Source organism: Emydura macquarii, unplaced genomic scaffold (genome assembly GCF_026122565.2).
Source record: "Emydura macquarii macquarii isolate MOO-44397 ecotype Brisbane River unplaced genomic scaffold, CSIRO-AGI_Emac_v2 contig_3517, whole genome shotgun sequence".
NCBI classification, from domain to species: Eukaryota; Metazoa; Chordata; order Testudines; family Chelidae; genus Emydura; species Emydura macquarii.
In genome coordinates, this window is record NW_027133654.1 from 8058720 (window position 1) to 8079593 (window position 20874).

At 40.5% G+C, this 20874-nt stretch overlaps 1 protein-coding gene and 1 long non-coding RNA gene across 4 annotated transcripts in view; one reads left to right on the plus strand and one right to left on the minus strand.

Annotated features, from left to right (window-relative positions):
* Positions 1-11054, plus strand: LOC137145158 (uncharacterized). Of its 3 annotated transcripts, none has more exons than XR_010917582.1 (4): positions 1-77; positions 2961-3123; positions 3459-3538; positions 10761-11054. It is a non-coding gene; the product is annotated as an uncharacterized lncRNA (long non-coding RNA). The 3 variants fall into 3 exon arrangements; XR_010917583.1 differs by lacking the exon at positions 1-77 and adding an exon at positions 210-309; XR_010917585.1 differs by lacking the exon at positions 2961-3123 and having other exon boundaries at positions 2-77; positions 3456-3538.
* The window catches only part of CUNH1orf198 (chromosome unknown C1orf198 homolog), a 25459-nt gene continuing 13764 nt past the window's right edge, over positions 9180-20874 (minus strand). Inside the window, exons 3-4 of the mRNA XM_067535810.1 lie at positions 15135-15677; positions 9180-11799 (exon numbers count right to left, since the gene is read on the minus strand). Coding sequence (XP_067391911.1) covers positions 11743-11799; positions 15135-15677 — 600 coding nt within the window. The 3' untranslated portion in view covers positions 9180-11742. The remainder of the gene's footprint in view (positions 11800-15134; positions 15678-20874) is intronic.

The following is a 20874-nucleotide window of genomic DNA, read 5'->3' on the forward strand; positions in this document are numbered from 1 at the left end:
GGAGGAGGTTAGCAAGGTAAAGAAACAAATGGTTCCCTGAGGAGCAGTAGCAGCAGCAGCAGACTATAACAAGACAGGTAGGTCCAGTGGTCTCCCTGAGGCTAAGGGAGGGCTGTGACCCTTTAGTGAGTGGGTGTGGGGATCCTGCAGTCTCAGTCCAAGTCAAATCTATCCTTGATGTTACTGTTCCATATTTCCTGTGTTTGTTTAGCAGACAGATAAAAGAGCCTGGGCTGAAGCAAAAAGGAAGTTGCACCTTGCTGACCATTTGTCCCCCCAGCTGCTGGACAGGCTCATTAGATTATGCAGGTCAGCTGGTATCTAGGCACAGCACCATCAACCCAGCCTAGGGGTGAATCTGCTAGCGGCAAAGAACCACCATAGCAGTTCCTATGCCACCCCTCCATCGGGGCAGTGTCAGGGTCATGGCTGTGGCAAGGGGGCAGAGCTGGGTCCTGGTGATCTCCAGCTGTGGTAACAGCCTTTTGAGGTCAGCGGCAGCAGGTGTAAATCCAAGCAGCACTCTGGCTCTCTAACTTCTGCCAAGGAGCACCACCACCCACAACCCGTGCAGGTTCAAGGGAGTGGTAAAGTGACTTCATGTCATCTCTGCACAGATATGACCTCCAGAGTGCACTGTAAGCTCCTCTTAGCCCCAACAGTGGATTGTAGCTAATGTTTTTTGGTCAATCAAGATGAACCAAATGATCTCTAATTCCCCCTTCTATCCCTCATGGAGAGGCTTAACTAGAGTTACACTGTGTTTATGTAACCTAATTTACTCAGCTAAAGTCTTTGGCGATTCTGGCCTGAGGATCGCTACACTGCAAATGCCAACAAATCTCAAGTGTCTATTAAACCCCAGTCCCATCTCCTGTGGAATCAGGTTGCCGTTGCTGGAGTTGGCAGTGTGTTTTTAGTGGAGCAGAAAGGTTTGGTTTCATGGATGAAAACCCTTGCAAAATCTACCCCTCTTGAATTACTTTCTGTCATCTCCCTACTTGTTTTAAAGTTAATGACGCGGAAGTCTGAGTTTACGGGAGTGGGGCTTGGCTGTAGAATGAGACCGCTGCCTAGACAATGAGGGCTTTGTCTTGGCTATTTGAATCAACTGAGTAGATTGCACGAACTTGGCCTGTGTCTTGCTTGAAGGGACATTTGTGGAGGTCACATCCAGTTTTAGAGGGGAGAGTTTATCTAGCTAGTCATGCTCGGCAGTAGCATTGTGCTCTTGGTGGAGCTGGAAAAAAGTGAGGAAAGGGCTCCTGGTGCAGCATTAGCTAGAAGTTCCTGAAAGTAGGGGAAGCTTAGCCTACTAGGTACTCAAGAGACCAATTCCCAGATCTCCCACCAACTTCACTTCTCTGTCTCAGTTTACACCATACACACCCTTTGATTTAAACTGTAAACTCTTTGGGGCTGGGACTTTTTTTTAAAAAGTACCTAGCCCACGGAGGTCCTAATCTTCGTTGTGGTCTCTAGGTGTAAACATAATAGAAATAACAATATGTACTATCTCTGATAATACACTGTGCTACATATGCCCAACTGCCAACATGCATCCACTGAAGTTCCTTACATGGCTGGGATATGAAGTCCCGCAATTATAAAACCTTATATGCATTTATTGTGTCCTACACAAATATTTTTTTTAAATGATTAGCCATATTTTGAGTGTTCCTGCCAGCCAACTATAATCATCTAAAATTAGCTTCCCTAGACAAATACTTGTCATGCTTATTACATTCCTGTTGAAATCAAAACCCTGACTAATCACATTCCAGGTCAACTGTTTGGAGTGGGTGGAAAGGCACATATATTTATAACTAATGTTCTGGCATTGTTAGTGTTGGGATTAGTTAATAGTTTTCCTGTTCAGCTTACTGTACATATCTTTTTTTTTTTTTCCATATTAGGATGAGTGCTAGAGGAAGCATTCCGAGGGTCATATAATTAAAAAATGAAACACTTTGCCAGTGACCTTAATCATAAATGCTAATGGAACTTCTAGGGAAACACAACAGACATCAGGATGAATAGAAAACTAACTAAACATCCAGCTGCTACTTTCATGAATAGTCAATGAACCTCTATAGTTCAGGGAGGGTCAATGATGATTAAAAACACCTTTCTGCCTCCAGCCATTAACCGTTTGGTAAAAGGAAAACATGTGAAGCCAGAATGTGAGGTTGCTTTTCAGCCAGTTGTTGGCCATGAAGTAATTTCTTTAATAGGACTGTATCCAAAAGTGGCCTCCTTTTTATCTCACTTTACACTGGCTTTACAATGATGTATGTCCGCTGACTTCAGTGGACTGGCTCGTGATCAGGGGTGTGCACAGGAATTTAAATTTGATTGCTTTTGGGAACACACGTTCTGTGCCCCTACTGTGGCCGGAGGAGCTCTGTGCCCCTGCCGGCTCCCCTTTGTGCATGTCCCCACTCCTGATTTATGCTGATGCAAGTGAGCAAAGAATCAGGCCCAAAGGTTATGCAAAAGCGTTATGTGCCTGATCCTATCAGCTACCTCTGTGCAGAGCTTCCATGAAAGCCAACAGGAGTTATGTATGGAGAGAGACTGCTGAATTGGGCCCTAGGTGAAGTGAGATTTGAGCAGAATCTGCCCTGCAAAAAGCCACAGCCGACAGCTATAAAAATAATGTATATTTAAAATAACTAATGCAATTTATTTGTAAAGAACCATCTTTATCAAGAGCATTCTTAAGTGTTAATTTTCAAGCATGCCTGAGAGGTTTTATGAAAACAGTAATCCAACCAAACCTATTGGTGACAGATTTAGAGGTGTTCTATAATAATTTATTAATACTGTATGTTGACCTGATTATTGGGGCTGCTTACTGTATGAATAGGTTGTTTTAGTTTTATGGGGGCTGTCAGGGAAAAGCGAGCAGGAAAGGAAGAATGGCTCAAGAGAAACATTTTTTTCTGCAAACACTTGAGGCTTGTTAAGAAACAATGCCTGGACAGGAGAAAGGCCCGCATGCACCAGAGAGCAAAAAAAGTAAAGCAAGGTTTAAAAAGGGACACCTTCTCAAGAAAAAGAAGAGTTGCTTCGGGGAAGCCAGACAGAGACATCCGGACCCGTTGAGGGTGTCTGACGAAGGTAGGCCTGCCTAGGTTGGTGTCAAGGGATGATCCTTTTAAGTAAGATAGACATGTGCACAAGTAACCCAGGCCTGCTTGGTGTGGCGCTCGGTCCCCCTCTAGTGTCACTTTGCCCAGCTAGAGATTGATGAGTTGGCTACAGCCTTAGCTAAGGGCCACGTGGTTTTTAGCTCCTGCAGTAGAGGTTCGTACATTTCAGAGGTCCCAGGTTTGATCCCATCCACCAATGTCCAGGGTCTGTCAGGGTTACACATAGACTGTTTTAAAATCCTTTTGATTCCTCTAAATGCTTTGTTCCTACTGCTAAGATAAATAATGCTTTGGTTTAAGAAGGCTGGCTGATCACTGCACACCACTGGTCAGACTCCTGAAGGGAAGAAATGATGGTGTCTATACTCCGCCTGGTCTTCCAGGTAAGCAGGGTTGATGCACAGGGTCCCAGGGCCTGCTCTAAGGGCTTGGCTACAATGGCAGTGGCGTGTCAGACTCATGTGGCGACAAGCCGGAGTGAAAAGTGGGCTGCACCCACATGGCAGTGTGTAGCTACACACAGCAGAGAAAGGCTCTGGTAGTGGGGGAAGCAACAGGGAAAGACTGCAGCGGGGGGAGTTGCCGGAGCCTTTCCCCATTGCTTCTGCCCTGCCAGAGCCTTTCCCTGCTGTAGGGAAAGATTCAGTAACAGGGAGGCAGCGGGATGCTACGCTGCTAAAAATAGCAGTGTAGATGGGGGAGGCACAGGTTGGGTATGTGAGAGCCATGGCTGGTGTATGCCCTGAAGTTCTGGCATGTCTTTACTCTCCTAAGCCATCCCTCACCGTCTATGCTGCTAGTTACACTGCAGGCATATGTTCTTTGCATGCTGCTGTAAATCTAGACACAGCCTGAGAGTAGAAGAACCGGAATACCACCCTGGGATAAATAAAGGCACAAGGCCTGAAACCTGTTGGGGGGAGGGGAGGCTCTCAGACAGACCAGAGAGCTGCAGCTAGCGCTGTAACAGTCACACCTCTCCTCCCACAGAACCCTTAATGCTGCGCGCCCCGTCTGAAAATGAGCCTCCCTGTAAAAATCAGAGTACCCTAGCAGTGTCCCAGACAGGGCTGGGTTACGTGCTGACGGAAAGCAATATGTTCCCTTTTAAACCTCCGGTGATATCCTGTTCATGGGCGCCTCTATGCTACACCTTTTGGTAGTAATCATAGCGCTGGTGGAAGGAGCAGGCTTGACAGCTCTTGGTACCGAAGCCTTCCCTTTACAGCATGGTCAGCCACAGGCCAATCTTCCCCACAATGCCCTGCCAAATATGCCTCCTGTCCGTTCCAAAGGGAAGGCCTCTAAGGCCATGTCCCTGCTACAGAGTTCAGTCGACACAAGTGACATCGGCATACAGTTGGTGACGTTTGTATATTGCTTGGGCACATGCACACCTGTGTGTTTGCGTCGGTGCTGTGCAGACTCACCAGGAGTGCTTGCGGCAACGTGGTGCTCCCTACGTAGGTAACCCAGTGTGCCCTGCACCGCTCTGTGGCTCCATGCTTTGTGGGATATTTTCGCATTGTTTTGCCACATGCTAGTGATTCACTTGAGGTTCTGAGAGCTAGGGTTCAAGTTCCTGCTATGTCATGTTCTCCAGCCCATAATGCTTTCCACATCCCATAGCCTTCATGCCGTTTTTTTTAAAACTCCCACCGCCCCTTGTGGTGTGTTTTCAGTCTCCGCCAGCTCTCTGACAAAAGCAAGGACCCTGCAGAACTCAGCACTACTCTCGTGAGTGGTGTTAATACAGGACATGCAGTTCTCCTGTATCCTAGCTCTCAGAAATCCCTGCTACAATCAGAACTGCAATGAGGAAGAGATGGAGACGTTGGAGCGCTGATGGACATAGCAGGGGTGGAAAAAAAACGCCAGGCTTCTGCTGGCATTGATGAAGCAGCTCCATACAGTGGATCATTACTTCTGGTTCCCAGAAATGAGCACTGACTTGTGGGATTCCCATAGCAAAGCGGGCTTGGGACAATCGGATTGGCTACAAGCCTTGTCTTTGGTGTGAGATCCAAAGTGCAATTGATCTATGGTGAGTAACTGGATGTTAATGCTGCTCTTGCTGCTGGCTGCTCGGACAGTTGTTTGTAAGAGAGAGAGAACCCCTGCCTCACCTGCCAGGGTGAAATGGGTTCTGTGACCAGATATTACCACTGCATAGTGTCTTTGGGGGACCATATTGTATGAAGTTTATGCATCACTGTATTCATGATTGTGATCTACTACAGGGGGGAAGGTCACCACAGCTGCTTCAGGAACGAAAGCTTTGGGGGCTGATTTAAAGTGAATCTCTCAGGTTATAAACACCTCCAGAGAAGGAGCACACCCTGCAGAGGTTCCCATATCGTGGTTCAGACTGAGTTGGCAGAAACTAGGAAAACAAAGAAAGGGCTTTGATCTTAAAACTGACTCAGAGTCTTTTTTATTCCCACCCCCTTCTGATCCAGTGAACAGACAGGACCGTCTGTCCAAAGGGGGCCCCCTCTCTTGCAGAAGCAATGGAAAAACTTTGGCTTACTAGGCCCACATAAGGCAGATGGGTGACTGCTGGCATATTTAGTGCTTTTAAATTGGTTAGTTGTTCTTTATATGGTTTTATTTTAAGGATAACTGTGCTTGCTTAGAAAAAACTGTGTGGTAACTTGTAACTGCAGGCAGTATGCTGTTCACAACCCTTTGAGAGAAAGCAAATCACAGATGCTGGCCATTAAAGAGATTGGCTCGCTGCGGATATCACAGTGTAAGGCAGGGGAAGGGAGTGAGATGTGAGTCTCCATCCCAGAGAGGAGATCTTAGTAAGTGCTCTTGAGGGACCACAGAAGGGGAATACACGTGCAGTCGCCCTGAAATAGGCAGAACCTTGAGATTTTGTAAAATCTGAACAGCTATACTTGGCTAAGGCAAAGAAGTCTGTGCCCATACATGGTTCTCTTGTCAATCAGTATAACCACAAAAGATCAAGGGTAAAATCCTGGCCCACTGATGGCAAATAAGTTTTGCCACTGACTTCAGTGGAGCTATGATTTCACCCCTTGTAATTTGGAATGTTCACTTAAGAGAAAAAACTATAGTACTTCATTAACTTTCCCCTAAATGTTTTTATTTCCCCATCTTCTGTTTCTTCTCTCATCTCCTTAAATATATTTATTCCGAAAGGAAGAACCTCTTGCTATATTCATAACATTTTGTATTTTATGGTAACACAAATATAACTTTACATGCATCTATACTTTTGGCAACCTTTCAAAGCCCAGTCTCCATTTTCATATATACAATTCTTTGCAGGCACATTTAAAATAATTTTCCCATCTAAGTACCTGACTTTAGGGCTTAATCAAGTACTGGGACATCCAAGTGACTTGTTACACTCACAATCATTTGCGCACACATCATTTAGGGCAAAAGAAAGGTGAATGGGCTGAGATGAAAGTCAGGCCATTTTGTATCACTTTACTCGCTGTTGTTTATTCTGGTGAGATTGTTTTTCAAAGAGGCCTTCAAAATTTATTAAATCTCCTTAAATCTCTCTCTCTCTCCTTTTTGTGTTTCTTTCATTCCTTTTCATCCAGTCTTCTTGGAGTTCAACGTTGTAGGGAAATCACTGTGCTACTTTCATGGCAGCCCCAAATCAATTACTGACTTACTGGCATTGCAAATACGAATTCAGCATGCTGATTTTATGTATTCATTTACCTTTGGCTTGGGTTACAGCTACTAAATTGTGGCACTGTTAAGTTTTAAATGTGTTCTGTAAATCCTTTCATTTGCTTTACAATACTGTTAAGTTTTCCTTAGTACCTTTTGCTCTGCAGGCATCTCAAAGGACTTTATACAAATCATTGTGTCAGACTGAACAGAGATGATGTTGTGCATTCAACATACCTTATGCTCAGTCACATGCTTGTAATACCTGTTCAGATTGGGAAGAGAAAAAGTTGTTCACGACATTGCACAGGAATGGTCTTATTTTGTACAGGTCCCAGGTGCTTTGGCCCCTCCTTTATAATGGTTAGGAGAGGGAAGTAAGGAGAAATGTGGGTCTGAGCTATTTCCTCTAATAAAGGGGTGTGCTGTAGTGTGACTAGGGCCAGGAAATAAAGTTTGACATGAAATGGGCCAAGGTTACAAGCAGCTAATTCCCCTGTCACACAGCAGAGGTCAGTAACCATTAATTCCTGCTACATCTCCCTTTTCCTGCTCTGAGGAGTGAGTGGGGTTAGGGCATCAGTAGGTAATTCTGTGCAAGGCTTATCCTGTATTCTTTTGAACTTGCAATTCTGGCATCTCTTTAAAAAAGGGGACAGGAAATATCTCACTAGTGCAGCCATGAGAAGAGGGAGGTGCACCCTCAGTTTCACACCTCTAACACTAAATGGAGTAAGGGCTCATTGACCTCTCTCCTTCTGCCAGGGCCCCTTTGTGGCTTAAGATCTACGGCTAGACAGGTAATGAACCCACACATCCTTCTCCCCTCCCCCAACCACTCCCCACACTAATACACACCATTCCAGCACTCACTTTTGTATGGTATCTGCTCCATGCTCTGGAACATGAAGGTGGCCTTTTGAGACAGCCTTAAGAGGCCCTAGTAATGTGAATTTTGTGCAAACTGCCCTGCTCCTAGGTACACTTCCCCACCCCCACCTCTGAGAGTATTGAGGTCTGAATCCCATATGTTCTGAAATAGGGGCTTTGTTTATCCCTGACAGAACAATACAGTGTCTCCTTTGGATTGGTACAGCCATCATCCCATCTGTAAAAGCTAAGTAGGGCTTGGAAGGACTATGACAAGAGTTACCAGCAAATGTATTTCCCGGGTTTTTTTTATTTTTTTTAAAGTGAAGCAGCCCTCACGTACTGCTGCACCAACATCCATCCTATAGAATATAAGCGATCAGGGGCCATGTTGGGTCAGATCCTGAACAGGTGTAAATTGTCATAGCCCCATTGACTGCAATGGGCCTTTGACAATTTATGCCATCTGAGGCTCTGCCTCATGTAACTGGGAAGATAACTTGCCACTTCCCTAGGATTCCTCACAGCTTGCCTAATACAGATGCAGTTTGTACAGCTCCTCGTTGCAATTAGAACTACATTTGATAGCTTCTTGTTCAGATTGTCTCTCCCTCATAGGTTTTTTTTTTAAACCTGCTGCTCACTTAAAATTCTGTTCCTTAAAATTATTTCTAGAAAGCTCTTGCTGTTGGTAAAAATTCACACTAATTTATTTGTTTTGTCATTAAGTAAGGCAGCTCAAAATAGGAGTATTGCTGGTAATGGAGTTGTGGATATGTAAAAGTGTCCAAGATGCTTTATAGCATTTTATTGCTACTGCTTATGAAAACAATTAAAGGGCATAACTGACATCTCCATTTATGGGACGTGGTTTAGATCTGTATTTAGCCATTCATGGTAACTTACTTTATGTAGTGGTATCTTGTACAAAAGATTGTCTATCCCTCTTTACCAAATATTTTCTGCTTTCCACATTGCAGCTACAATATTTTCATTCAGAATGCCAATTTAAATGGATAGAATATCTTAAAAAAAAAAAAAACCAAAAAAAAACCACACACACAAAACTTGCTTTGGAAGGCTGTAAGTACCAAATTCTAATATTTTCATTATTATTTCAGCCCACATTATAACTAAACTAGATGGTAGCCTGTACTAACCTCTGCATTTAATTCTCTTCCTTTCTCATCCTTCTAGATAACAGGGATAACATCATAGCTGTTCCAAAATAAAGTAACATACTATAAGTTTAATACAAATATTTAGAAAAAGCTGTACAAATACTTTATTGTATGTATTTCATACTATGAAAATAATCACAGAGATGGTAGGATAAAATACCTACATCGTTTTGAAAGTTGAGATTCTCACATCTATACCAATTCTAAGTCATCTTCCGCCTACAATTCAATATATAGTTACCAAATCTATTCCACAACTCTGCTGGAGGTTGAGGTGAGGAGCTAGCAAGGTATCATAAAACAGAAGCAATAAAAACATTGTTTAAAGTGGCTTTATTAAAGGTTTGTTAATATAAAATGTGACCAAGTACAATTTTTCTGTAAGAATTTTTAATAAAAAAAACAAAGGGAGGAACACAAGCTCTCGTCATCAGAACACAGCAAGGAATAAACCTATTGGGATGAGCAAATGTTTTGCAGCATGTTCTACCAGCTGGTCCCAAGGTGCATAGTATGCAGTGCAACAAGGGAGGAGGGGAATAAAGAGCACAGATCAAAGGTGATAAATTTTTTTCATCTTTTCAGCAGAGATGTAAAAGAATGCTCCTCCCAACATTTAAGAAATTCTCCACAAAGAGCTACAACTACTGAAGTAAAGTTAAAGCTTATGTCTCTTGCTGGGATTTAAAGCATTCCCGTGTAGCCAAATATTTCAATGAATAGAAAACACTGTTAGACTTTAAAGTTCTAAGAGCTGGAAAATGCATGTTCACTGTCATTCAGCCATTTAAAAAAAATTCCAAGGACTCTTAGTCCTCCACAAAAAAAAGTGCAAATCAGCACTGTTTTATTCATCTGTGGAATATGAGCTCAAGTTACAGTTTTAATGCCAGGTGACAGTATACCGGCTCCAACAAGAGTCATTTAGAAATATTAAACTGAACAGCAAAAGTTGTAAATATAATCCAGGCCCATAGAAAGCTGGCAAAAAACACAGGAGAACATTTCTGAAGCTTCCTCCTGAACTGCACAGTACTATTATAAGACCCATTTTGTAGCTTTTTTGATACATAGCAGGAAAGAATGAAAATAAAGAAATTTTCTGAAATACTATATAAACCTATGCTATTAAATACACTTAACCAAAGTATATGTGGCAATTTACCACTTAAAGTGAATTTAAGATGAAACCCCATTCAATTTTGTTTATTACTAGCCCTCTGAAGCTTTATTTTTATTACTAGACGTGAGTACTTGTTTAGAACAAGGCTAGATTTTGAAATTAGCCTTCCATTAGGCTGAACTGAATAACTTTTTACTGCTGTTGATCCCAACATATGATGTCTCTCTACAAAGTAAGTAATAGAGCAGTGCATCATTTTGTAGACTGGATACTGGAAGTTTGTTTGATTTTTAAAAAGAAAGGCTTTGATCACATAGGATAGCATTCTGCAGAAAGAACCTGCACATTTCACAGTCTAACTGCCACTGTTAAAAAGCACAAACTGTCAAATGTCAGCCCAAGGGAGGCCTAGGGGAGTTTGGTCTAGCTGGTGAAGACTACCCATCAGTTGGCCTTGATGTAGCTTTGGCATGGATTCATTAAATAAAATGAGTCCTAGGTTGTGCCTTCTACCCCAAACAAATATTCTGGGAACCAATTACTGAGGTAAAAGTGAAAGGTCATAAGCCTTCGGCATCAAAGCAGACCATTCACTGGTTGTGCATAAGGGGAATTAAGGCTTCAAGGCAAGGTAAACACAGAGTCAATGTGTAAATCATTCTGCATTTCAGAGATGGCAGTTCAAATGACAGCTATAAGGTTGTTCTCTGTACTTAACACCAGATGAGGCTCTTTCAAATCTTGCCCCCCCTCACAATTCTGTTTCTATCTCAGGAGCAAACATCATCGGGATGTTGGACAGCACAGAGAAGGTGTCCACAAGAGGAAAGAGCACCAGAAACCAGAGCGTGTCCTCAAGACAAATAGCTGTTTTTAAAAAGTACAAAAAGCCTTATTGCTATGCTTTGCCACAAATTATAGCCATTTACTGTAACAAAAACTTAAGTGGTGCTCTATACTCCTGGAGATATTGGTGTTTCATTCCAACATTCCTGCTAGCAGGAGATATACTGGACCAAGGGAAGCAGTGACCTCTGTAGGTTTGCATTTCCTTGAAGATTGATTTTTCAGTCTGTAACCCAAATGAATAATACTCCATGTTTTACAAATACTTCCCCAAACATGTTTTGTTTTTGTTTTCAAAAGCAGACTTTATTCCACCTCTTGGGTACAGCTGCAGTGCTACTTTGGACCAATTCTTCTGGCAAAACCCTGGCCCCTTCTTAAAAAAAATAGGGGTGGAGAAATTACTGTCAAACTAAATATGAAATATACAAAGTGAATACAATTCTTTTAATATGCTTTCATTATACAGTTACCTGAAGCAGGCATGACTTGTGTTTTGGTAGCTTATATAGTGCACTACCACATGTGCTTAGTTTGATTGTGGTAGTGACCTATGGTATTGTTGTGAGCCATGCTGGCTAAGTTGTTACTGAAAATAGAAACTGGTTCTTTAGAGGTTTTGATTAACTTTTTTGTCCTTAATACACACATTGTTAGAAAATTATTCCCCCAATACAATAACTGTTCAACTTGTAACAGCCATTAAAAAAATCCAAAATGAGACTACACTTCTATCACTGGATCATTTTAAAATACAAAAATGCATCTGGTCTTACAAAAATGTTTATACAAAGCCAACATGAAAAGTTAAACTTTTTTTTTTTAAAATACACAGATGCTAGTAACTTAACATAAAAGGAGAAAGATGCCCCTTTTTCTTCCCAAAAATTGATTTGAACTGTGAGTATCTTTACCAGTTGTCTAGAAAATCAAAGCCAGTCTTCAAGATAACGTTGCTTGTATTACTCTGTAAGAGAAACACAAAATTAGATGAGTATTTAAAGAAAATATAGAGCACTACAATCAACAGGATTAAATGACTGACACTTAGATCTAAAAGAGTGTAAATAAAAATTTTAAAGCCTAAATTTCAATTAAGGCAGAGAGTTTACCAACATTTCACATTCTTCTCCTGGATGCTTGAAAACATCCACACTAGAAAACACTAGACATATGTAAAAAACCCACATATGAGCGAGGAGCAAAAAATGTATTTCCAATTATCAGAGTAATCAATACTTTGTGTTCTGCTGATCAAAGGACTTCTTTATTCCCTCTTGCTAGCTCACGTTATGATTATTTTTCAGGAAGGAAGGGGAGGGGGAGGAGAAAACATACATAATCCATGAACTGTACATTCTAATTCAAACAGATTACTTATTATGTAAGTGATGACGACAATGTTCTCTACCCGCTTGCTTCCAAGAAGTTAAAGCCATCTTAATCTCTTTCAGTTCAGAAGGCCACTACCAAGAAATTTAATTGAAATCTTGCACACTTTCATACTACTGCAGTATTGCATTTTTGTACCCCTCTGATTTGCTGCCATCATAAAATGGATTTAGTGTTTATGAAAGATGCTTAGTCAATAAGCCTGGAGATGGTCATCTTTTCACAGAACTGTGCAACATCAGATTCCCCACACTGACTTCCCTGAAAGGCACTGAAATTCTGACCAAGAATCACCACTTCTGGGGCAAGACAATCATATATCAACTAATTAGAAAAAACTACATTAAAATCAAATTACTATGACAGCAAGATATGACAAGATATATTATAATTGACTATTATTTCCATCAGTATTTATTAGCAGGGAGAAGCCAAGAAACTGCCCCCCTCTTTCAAAAAACGTTTTTTAAAATCCATCTATCCCATGGCTTTAATGAAATAGCTTCCTAAACATTTTTCATTGATAAGTTTTGGCAGTTTGCTAAATTTGAGCAGGTTGTGTAGCTTTGTGACCTCACACAATCCCCCTACAAATAAAATGGCTGATCTCTAATTCTAAGGAATGAGGCAGTAAAAAGTGCCTTCACTACCTGAGGTGTATCGTAATGCACCACACATGCATACTGGAATGCATTAGTGCATAAGCCCTTGAGGCAAGCTGTAGAAAGCAATGACTATTTGTGAGCTGGGAAGTGGGCAGGGAGGAGTCACTGAACCCAGGACACAACTGATTGCATGGGACAAAGAATGAAAAAAGGAGTGGGTGTGGGGATCACAGGGTACGCTCCAGTTCTCCTTCTCAACCTCATGTAGATCTCCTCTGCCAATCACAGCACACACATGGAGAGCCATATGGAAGAGCAGGGAATGGGGGTAAGGTGGTAGACTGAGGCCCTGTGAAAGGCCTAGGAATCCAGTGCCTCTGCACCAAGGTAACAGTGCTATGAAGACCCCTTGATAAACTCTTGGCTTTCCCAGCCCTGCTGCCTTAGTGCACTCAGGCACATAGGCAGTGTCAGAGGAGCTCTTCAATACCTTGATGCAGACACAATGGGCTCCTCCCTCAACCAGAGTCTCAGCACAGCCCTGGTTCCCATCACCCCAGCATTTGCCCACGAGCTTCTTCCCCCCCAGCCCCTCTGCATACCCCACCCCATGACCTCTCAAACCCCCATCTCTTCCCCAGAGTATACCCCCATAACTCCAGTTTGTCCAGCCTGCCTCTCCAGGGTCACGTGCAGAGCACAGCTAGGGAGTCATGCTTGGCAAATACACCAAAAAAAAAAAATTTTTAATGAATTTCCTCCTCTCATTTTCAGACCTGCTCTGAGTCAATGAGCCAGGCTGGTAGCTTTAAAAAAAACTAAAGTAGCTGATAGACCTAAGCAGTTACCTAATTTTGCCTCTCCCAAATACAGGGAGAGAACTAGGTGTTTAAATGTAAAGCTTCAAAAGTGGCCTACGTCTGAGTTATCAGAATGTAAGGTTATAAAGTTTGGAGTTTGTGGGAACTGTGGTTGTTTAGCTAAAGGAATCTAAAGAAATGAGAGAAAACAGGATGAAGTTTCAAGAAGCGAGGGTTTCACACAGAAAATTCAATGGTCTTCTAAAGAGTTATTGTGCCAAATTTAGAGTCTACATTCAATAATTACAAATGCAAAATGGGGGCTTTAATCCTCTTTACCTGGAATCTCAATGAACCTTAATTACTGAATTGTTACCAACACCACCTCAGTGTGGGTTTTTTTTTTTAAAAAGACACTTTACAGTGCCAAAACAATTTAGTTTGTTTTATAAAATTTTATATATGTAATATTTATCTTACAGGACCTTCTGCCTTGAAGGACCCAAAGTTCATTATAATGATGGTTGAAGTGATTCATGTACAGCAGAACTTGTATATCTGTTTGTAAAGCAGCTAACTTCAGGAGACATCACCACACTGTAACATTACCCAAGAAAGGTGGAAACAGTGAGGGGAAGCCTCGTCCCTATTCAGTTTTCAAACTTCATATTTCTTTCTTTCCCCTCCCCATTGCTTAGGTTAGTTACCCACCAAAATCATATCCTGTTGTGCCTTTCCTTTTCTCACATGAGCATCTGCTTTTCAAATAGTTCCTAACAGGCAGATGAGTTGCTTTCAAGATGGTTTTTGAGTTGAAAAGGTGAAGTCACAAACTAGAACTTGTTCTAGTCCTGCCTTAGTCTTTTTAACAGAACACATTTGAAAGCAGACCCCCTAAGGAAACGACTGCTGGGCTGTACTGGAAACTAGGGGGGATGTTTTAAAAAAACAAAAATCTAGTGGTTTCCCAGCTGCTGCAATTCATCTCTCTGCCATGCTGCTTTTAAAGAACTTCCCTTGTGCACCCAACTACCTCTGTCTACTTTCACTTGGAAAAGCTTTAAACCATAGGAGTATTAAATGACTGCGACTTTTGCCATTCCAAGTGAAACATAAGCCTAAATGTTCCTTTGTTTCAACTGGGTATGATATTCTCTCATTTCCTGTCCTCTCTGTGCTGTAGTTTGCTGTTAATCAGCTGCAGTGTTCTACTCTGAAAGGGTTGCCATTTCAGAGGTGAATTGATTTTGGGTGTTTTCTGGATAAGAGGCATTATGTAATATAGTAATACCTAACATCTTATATTAAAAATACAGATTACAGAAACAGACAAATTAGTACATTGGTTGAATGGATTCCTTCAATCTGCAGCATAAAAAAAAAAAGACAAGCTTAGCTAGGTTTAATGCTTCCTAGAATCCCTAATCTTTTTGAGTGACCTCGTTAGACTTGTGTGTTACATACTCTCAAAAATTAAAGATGATGGATTAAATAGTGGTCCTTACCTGTCCAAAGGTTGGTGGGTCTGAAAGCATAGTGCCATCGACATCTTCATTTTTTGACCTGGCCGATGCCAGTTGTTCTGGTTGTTCAGGAAGAAAGAGGTCATCGAGATTGCTGGCGGAGGGCTGAGTGGGTCGAGATTTCTCCCATTCTAGGGATGTGGCAGGAAGGCTGGGGGTGACAAACTTTTCTTGTTTAGCTATGCTGGGCTTCTCAGCTTTAGTTGCCTCTTTTGGAACAGACTCTTGCCTGTAATATGTTGGAAGGGACTTCTCTCCTTTCTCCATGGATTTGATCTGGCTGGGGGTCAGGGACTGAAATTCAGACTGTTGGCCTTCAACCTTTGAGCGCTCTGCATTGATCTTCCAGAAAGATGACTCTTCTTCCTTCCTGGCTGGTATTAACCCATCAGAGCTAGGTGTCTTATTACCCTGAGAAGCTTTGGGGGCCTGGACGCCGGGAGCTGCTTTGACTAGTTGCCTCTGTTCATTTTGTGAACCTTGCTCTTGTAGAGACAGAGATGCAACACTGAATTCCATCTGACTCTGTAGGGATTAAAGGAAAAAATGTATTTCAAATCTCTTCACAAAGGCAAAAATAATTATATTATGAGTGAGATCAGGGGCGTGTAAATGGCATACTACAAGCATGGTATGTTTGGCATTGGTGCAAATGTTAAGGGCTTTTAGAACAGGACCAAACACCACAAAGGCAGCTTTCTCCCAAGCTTCTACCCCTGAACTACTAAACAAAGAATCTTCATTAAGCCAACAGTAGAATTAAGTCTTAACCCCTTTGCAGACCAGTCACTAGGGGGATGCAATCACATATATTTAAGCAATCTGATTCTGTCCCAGAATAGACAGTGGCATATGCAGAAAGTATAGTGCAATGAGAAAGTGTTATAAATCCAAATAAAACTATTTAAAGGATAATGGATATGTTTAGAGGGGCATTAAAGTACCTTTAATAGGACTTCTAAGTTGAGAAACTTTATAATATAGCATATCAGGCAAACAAGTTTCCATTAACTTCTTTGAAGGTCAAATAATGGGTTAGACATTACAGCTTCACCTAATTCTGAAACAGTGGAACATATTTAACTATACATACCAATTAAATAGTAATAGGCATTCCACTAACAGTTCATTGTCTGTTTTTAAAATTAAGAGCAACAGCATAAAAAGCAACAAATGTACACGTATTTCAGGGTTACAACATTATGTAATTTTGTGGTTATATATTGATTTATACTACCCTCAGTGTAATCAGTTGCCAAGAGATCTCAATTTATCAATGGATAAAGGAAACACAGCTATAGTTATAGTGACCAGTGATCTTTCAAAAGTAGTGTGAAGAGTTTTATTAGCAATTTCATTACAAAAAGCACCAATTGCATTAGTTACTTTACTTATGAGCAGTTCGTTATTCCTGTAATATGTTGCTGGTACCCTGACAGTACTCCAGAGGGCGCAGTCAAACAGTTTGAGACATACAATTTAGATTTTGTAAAAAATACTGGTTTTACAAAATTTACACATTAAAATGCTTTCATGTCGTGTCAGTGAACAAGTTTTTACTTAAACATTTCTTTGCAGTGCTATGATCCAGAACACAACAGTATGGTAACAAATGCCAGAAAGGGAAACAAGTCTAGTTTCATTTTCCAATGCACACAGTAAACAAACAGCAAAAATGGTGAAAAGTAAATTTAGATTTATAAAATTATTACAAACCTAACACTACATGGTCTTACTGGCAAAGAGTTTTGTCAAACGAGTTTTTAGAAGATCATGGACAATATCCTTTCCAATACTAACCTTCTGTAACAGATCTACTAAGCATGAGACTAAAAATGTCTACCAACCCCCACCCTACTGCACATTGCCTGCCTTTTGGCCAGGTAGGAAGAGGGGACAGATTCATAAACTTCATGAAAAGACCATGAACCAGGAAGTAAGTGGCAAGTTTGGAAAGAAGTAGCAGCACAGTTAATCAGGAGCTGCGGGGAACAAACATGCAGGGAGAAACCCAGAGCGAACTGCATCCAAAGTAAGGCCTGGTCTACATGACAAAGATTATCTGACGTAGTCACTTTGCAGCGACCTAGTTGTGCATTATGTATACACTCAAATTTGTCTCCTACCACCACTGTCAGGAGTCAGTTATGACCACACAGTAAAACCCACTCCCTGAACAATGTTGAGCCACAGTCAACACAGAGCAAGCAGAGACACCGCATAACCTATATTGACCCTAACAGTCTCCAACAACAACCAACTCTTAATTTTACATATCTCTGAAAAATAGAAATGTGAATCTTAATTCAGGCGCTAATTGTACATAACCCACCATTTGCTTTGCACTGGTCAGCAGTCTGCTACAGACAACTGATTCATGGATTAGCATTTGAACTCCCAAGAGAATTAGATCAATTCAGTGGCTTTACACATCCTATATAATTTATGTGCAGGACAGCAACACTTGACTAGTAGCCTCAGTCTTATAGTTCCATGATTGATAATACAGAGCACTCCATGAATTAAACCATGCGGAACACAACCAAGATGGGATTAATTATATAACAGTCACCATGGGTGTGAGAGACTGTAGGGACATAAACTGCTCTGATTGTGCTACTTGAACAAATATCTCCAATAAAAAAGCAAAAAAAATGTACAATCCTGCAATTTTTTTAAAGGCACATCAGTGTGTTGTTAGTAAAATATTTACCCCTATTTCCAGTAAAGGTAAAAGCTGCAGGAGGAGATTGTTGCTGCCACAGCATATCATCCTGTGTGCTACTACAAAGTGTATATTTCACAAACTCACTTAGGAGCATTCTCCCAGAGAGATTCTAAAATCCTCAGATTTGGGAATCAATTTCAAAATCCTAGAATCCGAATGAAATCTCAGCATAAACAACTAAAAATAAGGGTCATGCCCGCATCCCTTTTTTGATAGCCCAGGCAAGAATCCTTTCAGTGGCTTGTGTCGCACAATCCCACTTTTATGGATCCTGAGACTGCTCTTGATATCATGTGCAATTCAGTTGTAGTGATAACTATTTATTTGTTTTATGGATCAAAATTACTTTCCAAAAGCCATTTCCTCTGTTGATTTGTTTGACCTTCACGCACATGGATGAGTGGAACCTCCAAATTAAAAGGATCTCATTGGAAGTAATTTCTTTGTTATTTTCAAAGGTACAGAAAGAACAACAACCCAGAGCCACACAGCTGTAAGTAAAGAATGATACTGTTTGTCAAAAATGCCAATTTGTCCATTTTAACTTTACCGATCTGCCTTCCTGCTTTTGCACAGCATGTAGAAGAACTAGTCCTGCACTAGCGGTATCAAGATTTCATTTCCTTGCATGTGTCTGATTTGGTAAATCTGTCGTGTTAGGATTCTGGATGAGGTACTTATTCAATACAACAATCAAAACAGATTGTTCAGAACTAATCTTTACAAACTTGGAAGATGCCAAAACCAGAATGCCATTTGAACTTCTTAATTGGTTCAGATTAGAGTCCATTTATACAAACTGGACCCTAGATTTTTTTTTTTTTTTATTTTTGGTTCCAAGTCAGGTCTCAAACTGGAGATGCCCATTTTCCAGTTTGGATATGGCAAAAGCCTTGAAAATATTAATTCTGGCTATTTTCCAATTCCTAGTAGTGAAAAAAAAATCTCACCACTTGTTTTGGGAAATTTCTACCATTTGGGGATGAAGACACCTAGCAATATTTCAGTGCTGCCAAATCTGAACCAAATTCTATCCCTTATTCAGCCTCAAACACAAACTCTAGTCTAAAAGTAAGTTGGATGCAACCAGTCCTTCCTCAGAGATATCCTTCTCTCTACTTAGTTATTTCATTATATAGCTATGTATGTTTACATTGATTAGTTTTGCAAGATAGACCTGCTATTCATTTATGTATTTGTACCTTTAAATGCTTTGTAGGATGAACAATTCTCAACAAGATGCTTCTACAACAGAAGAGTCTGCATGAAAACATTTTTAATCATCATCATCATCTTATGCATGCACAGATGTGACAATGGAAAGCTTAATGTCAACAAGTGTAGGAAAAAAATAAAAAGGACTGAAGCAAATATGTTGCAATTAATTCATATTAAAAGGAAAATGTACAATATGACCACATATGGGGAAGCACTGGATTTACAGCAGGAGACTGGAAGTCAAGATTCCTTCACTTTATTCCTGTTTCCACCACCAAACCACCATGTGACTTTAGACCAGTCAACGTATCCAGGCCTCATTTTCTTGGTATAACTGGAATACCACCTTTTATTTCCCAAGAGTTTGGCAAAGATTAATACTTGTAAAACATTTTTTGATCCTTGCATGAAAGGTGGTAAAAGTGCTCAATGGATTTTAAGTTAGAGGTCTCCAAAAAAGTTGAAAGTGAAATTAAAATCCCCCAGAAAATTTAATTAATTAATTAAAAAGCAAAGAGAACATGAAAGGGAGGGGAGAAATAACAAACAATGCATCCATAAGCACAAGGTGATCAACACCAAACTTGGTGATGAGATTATCAGGAACATAGTGTGTATGTTAAGGGTGCACCACTCCTCAGAGAGCCTAAAGATTTAATCTCACTGTATAAAACTAGGTCTGGGTTCAGAAGGTCTGTACTAAAAACAGAAAGACTGAAAAAAATTTAAGAGCTATTTTTACATCTTATTCACTTACCAGGAATGTGTAGTATTCTACTGAACAGATGAGCACGCACAGCCAAAATAAACTGTTTGACTTGGCAGTCTCAAGACATTTAAATTGTTGAGACAAAGGCTGCAGATACACTGTCACAGAAAGCACCTAATGTATTAAGAAGCAAAATAATAAAGAGCAGGTCACTCAAAAGACAGAAACAAAATAAATAACAATAAAGACCTCAACTTGCTGAACAGACAAACAGAACAAACATGGAACCCAAAATAGCACAGCAGTGGGTTATTACTCAACAGCAATGATATGACAAGGAATAAAACCTCTACGCCAACAAAGAACCCTCAACAAGGTTTTAAAAAAAAAAAAAAACTCCACAGGAGAAAAGCCAACCAACCAGTCTTTAAGGACTAAAAGTACTATGAGTCCATGTCCAAAATAAAATACTACATAAGATGCACATTATATAATGTCAGAGATAATTGATTTTGCAAAATATGAAATAGCATTACAGTCATGGGCACAAATGTGTTTTTGACTTACTGTCAATTACAAGTACGCCCTAAATCCAAATATGCCCTATATCTATATTGCTCATATCTAGTACACAAAGTGCTAGCAATAAAGAATAGCTGGCCAACATCTAACTTGGACAATTATATTCTGGCTCTCAAAGGACTTATCCACACTGAGACTAAAACTGCCATTTACAACCAATGTCTGAATACAGCTATTACTACCAAGGTACTAAAATGAATTCCATCACCAGTACAGACAGGAATTTTTTGGTCCAAGAACTGTTAGCCTATAACATGGTTTTATAGAACTGTCGTTAAGTGGTCTTAAGGTAAGGTTTTATAGGAATAAAATTGCTACCCATGTTGATTTTGCAAACAGTGCTATTCATGCCAACTTACTAGCAACAACAACATTTATAACATTGCTTGTAGCTGGCATTGTTCTAATACCATCATGAAAAAGGACAAAAGCCAACCCTGATCTTGGGAATATATTTTTAAAAATTATTTCAGCCAGCCTGGCCT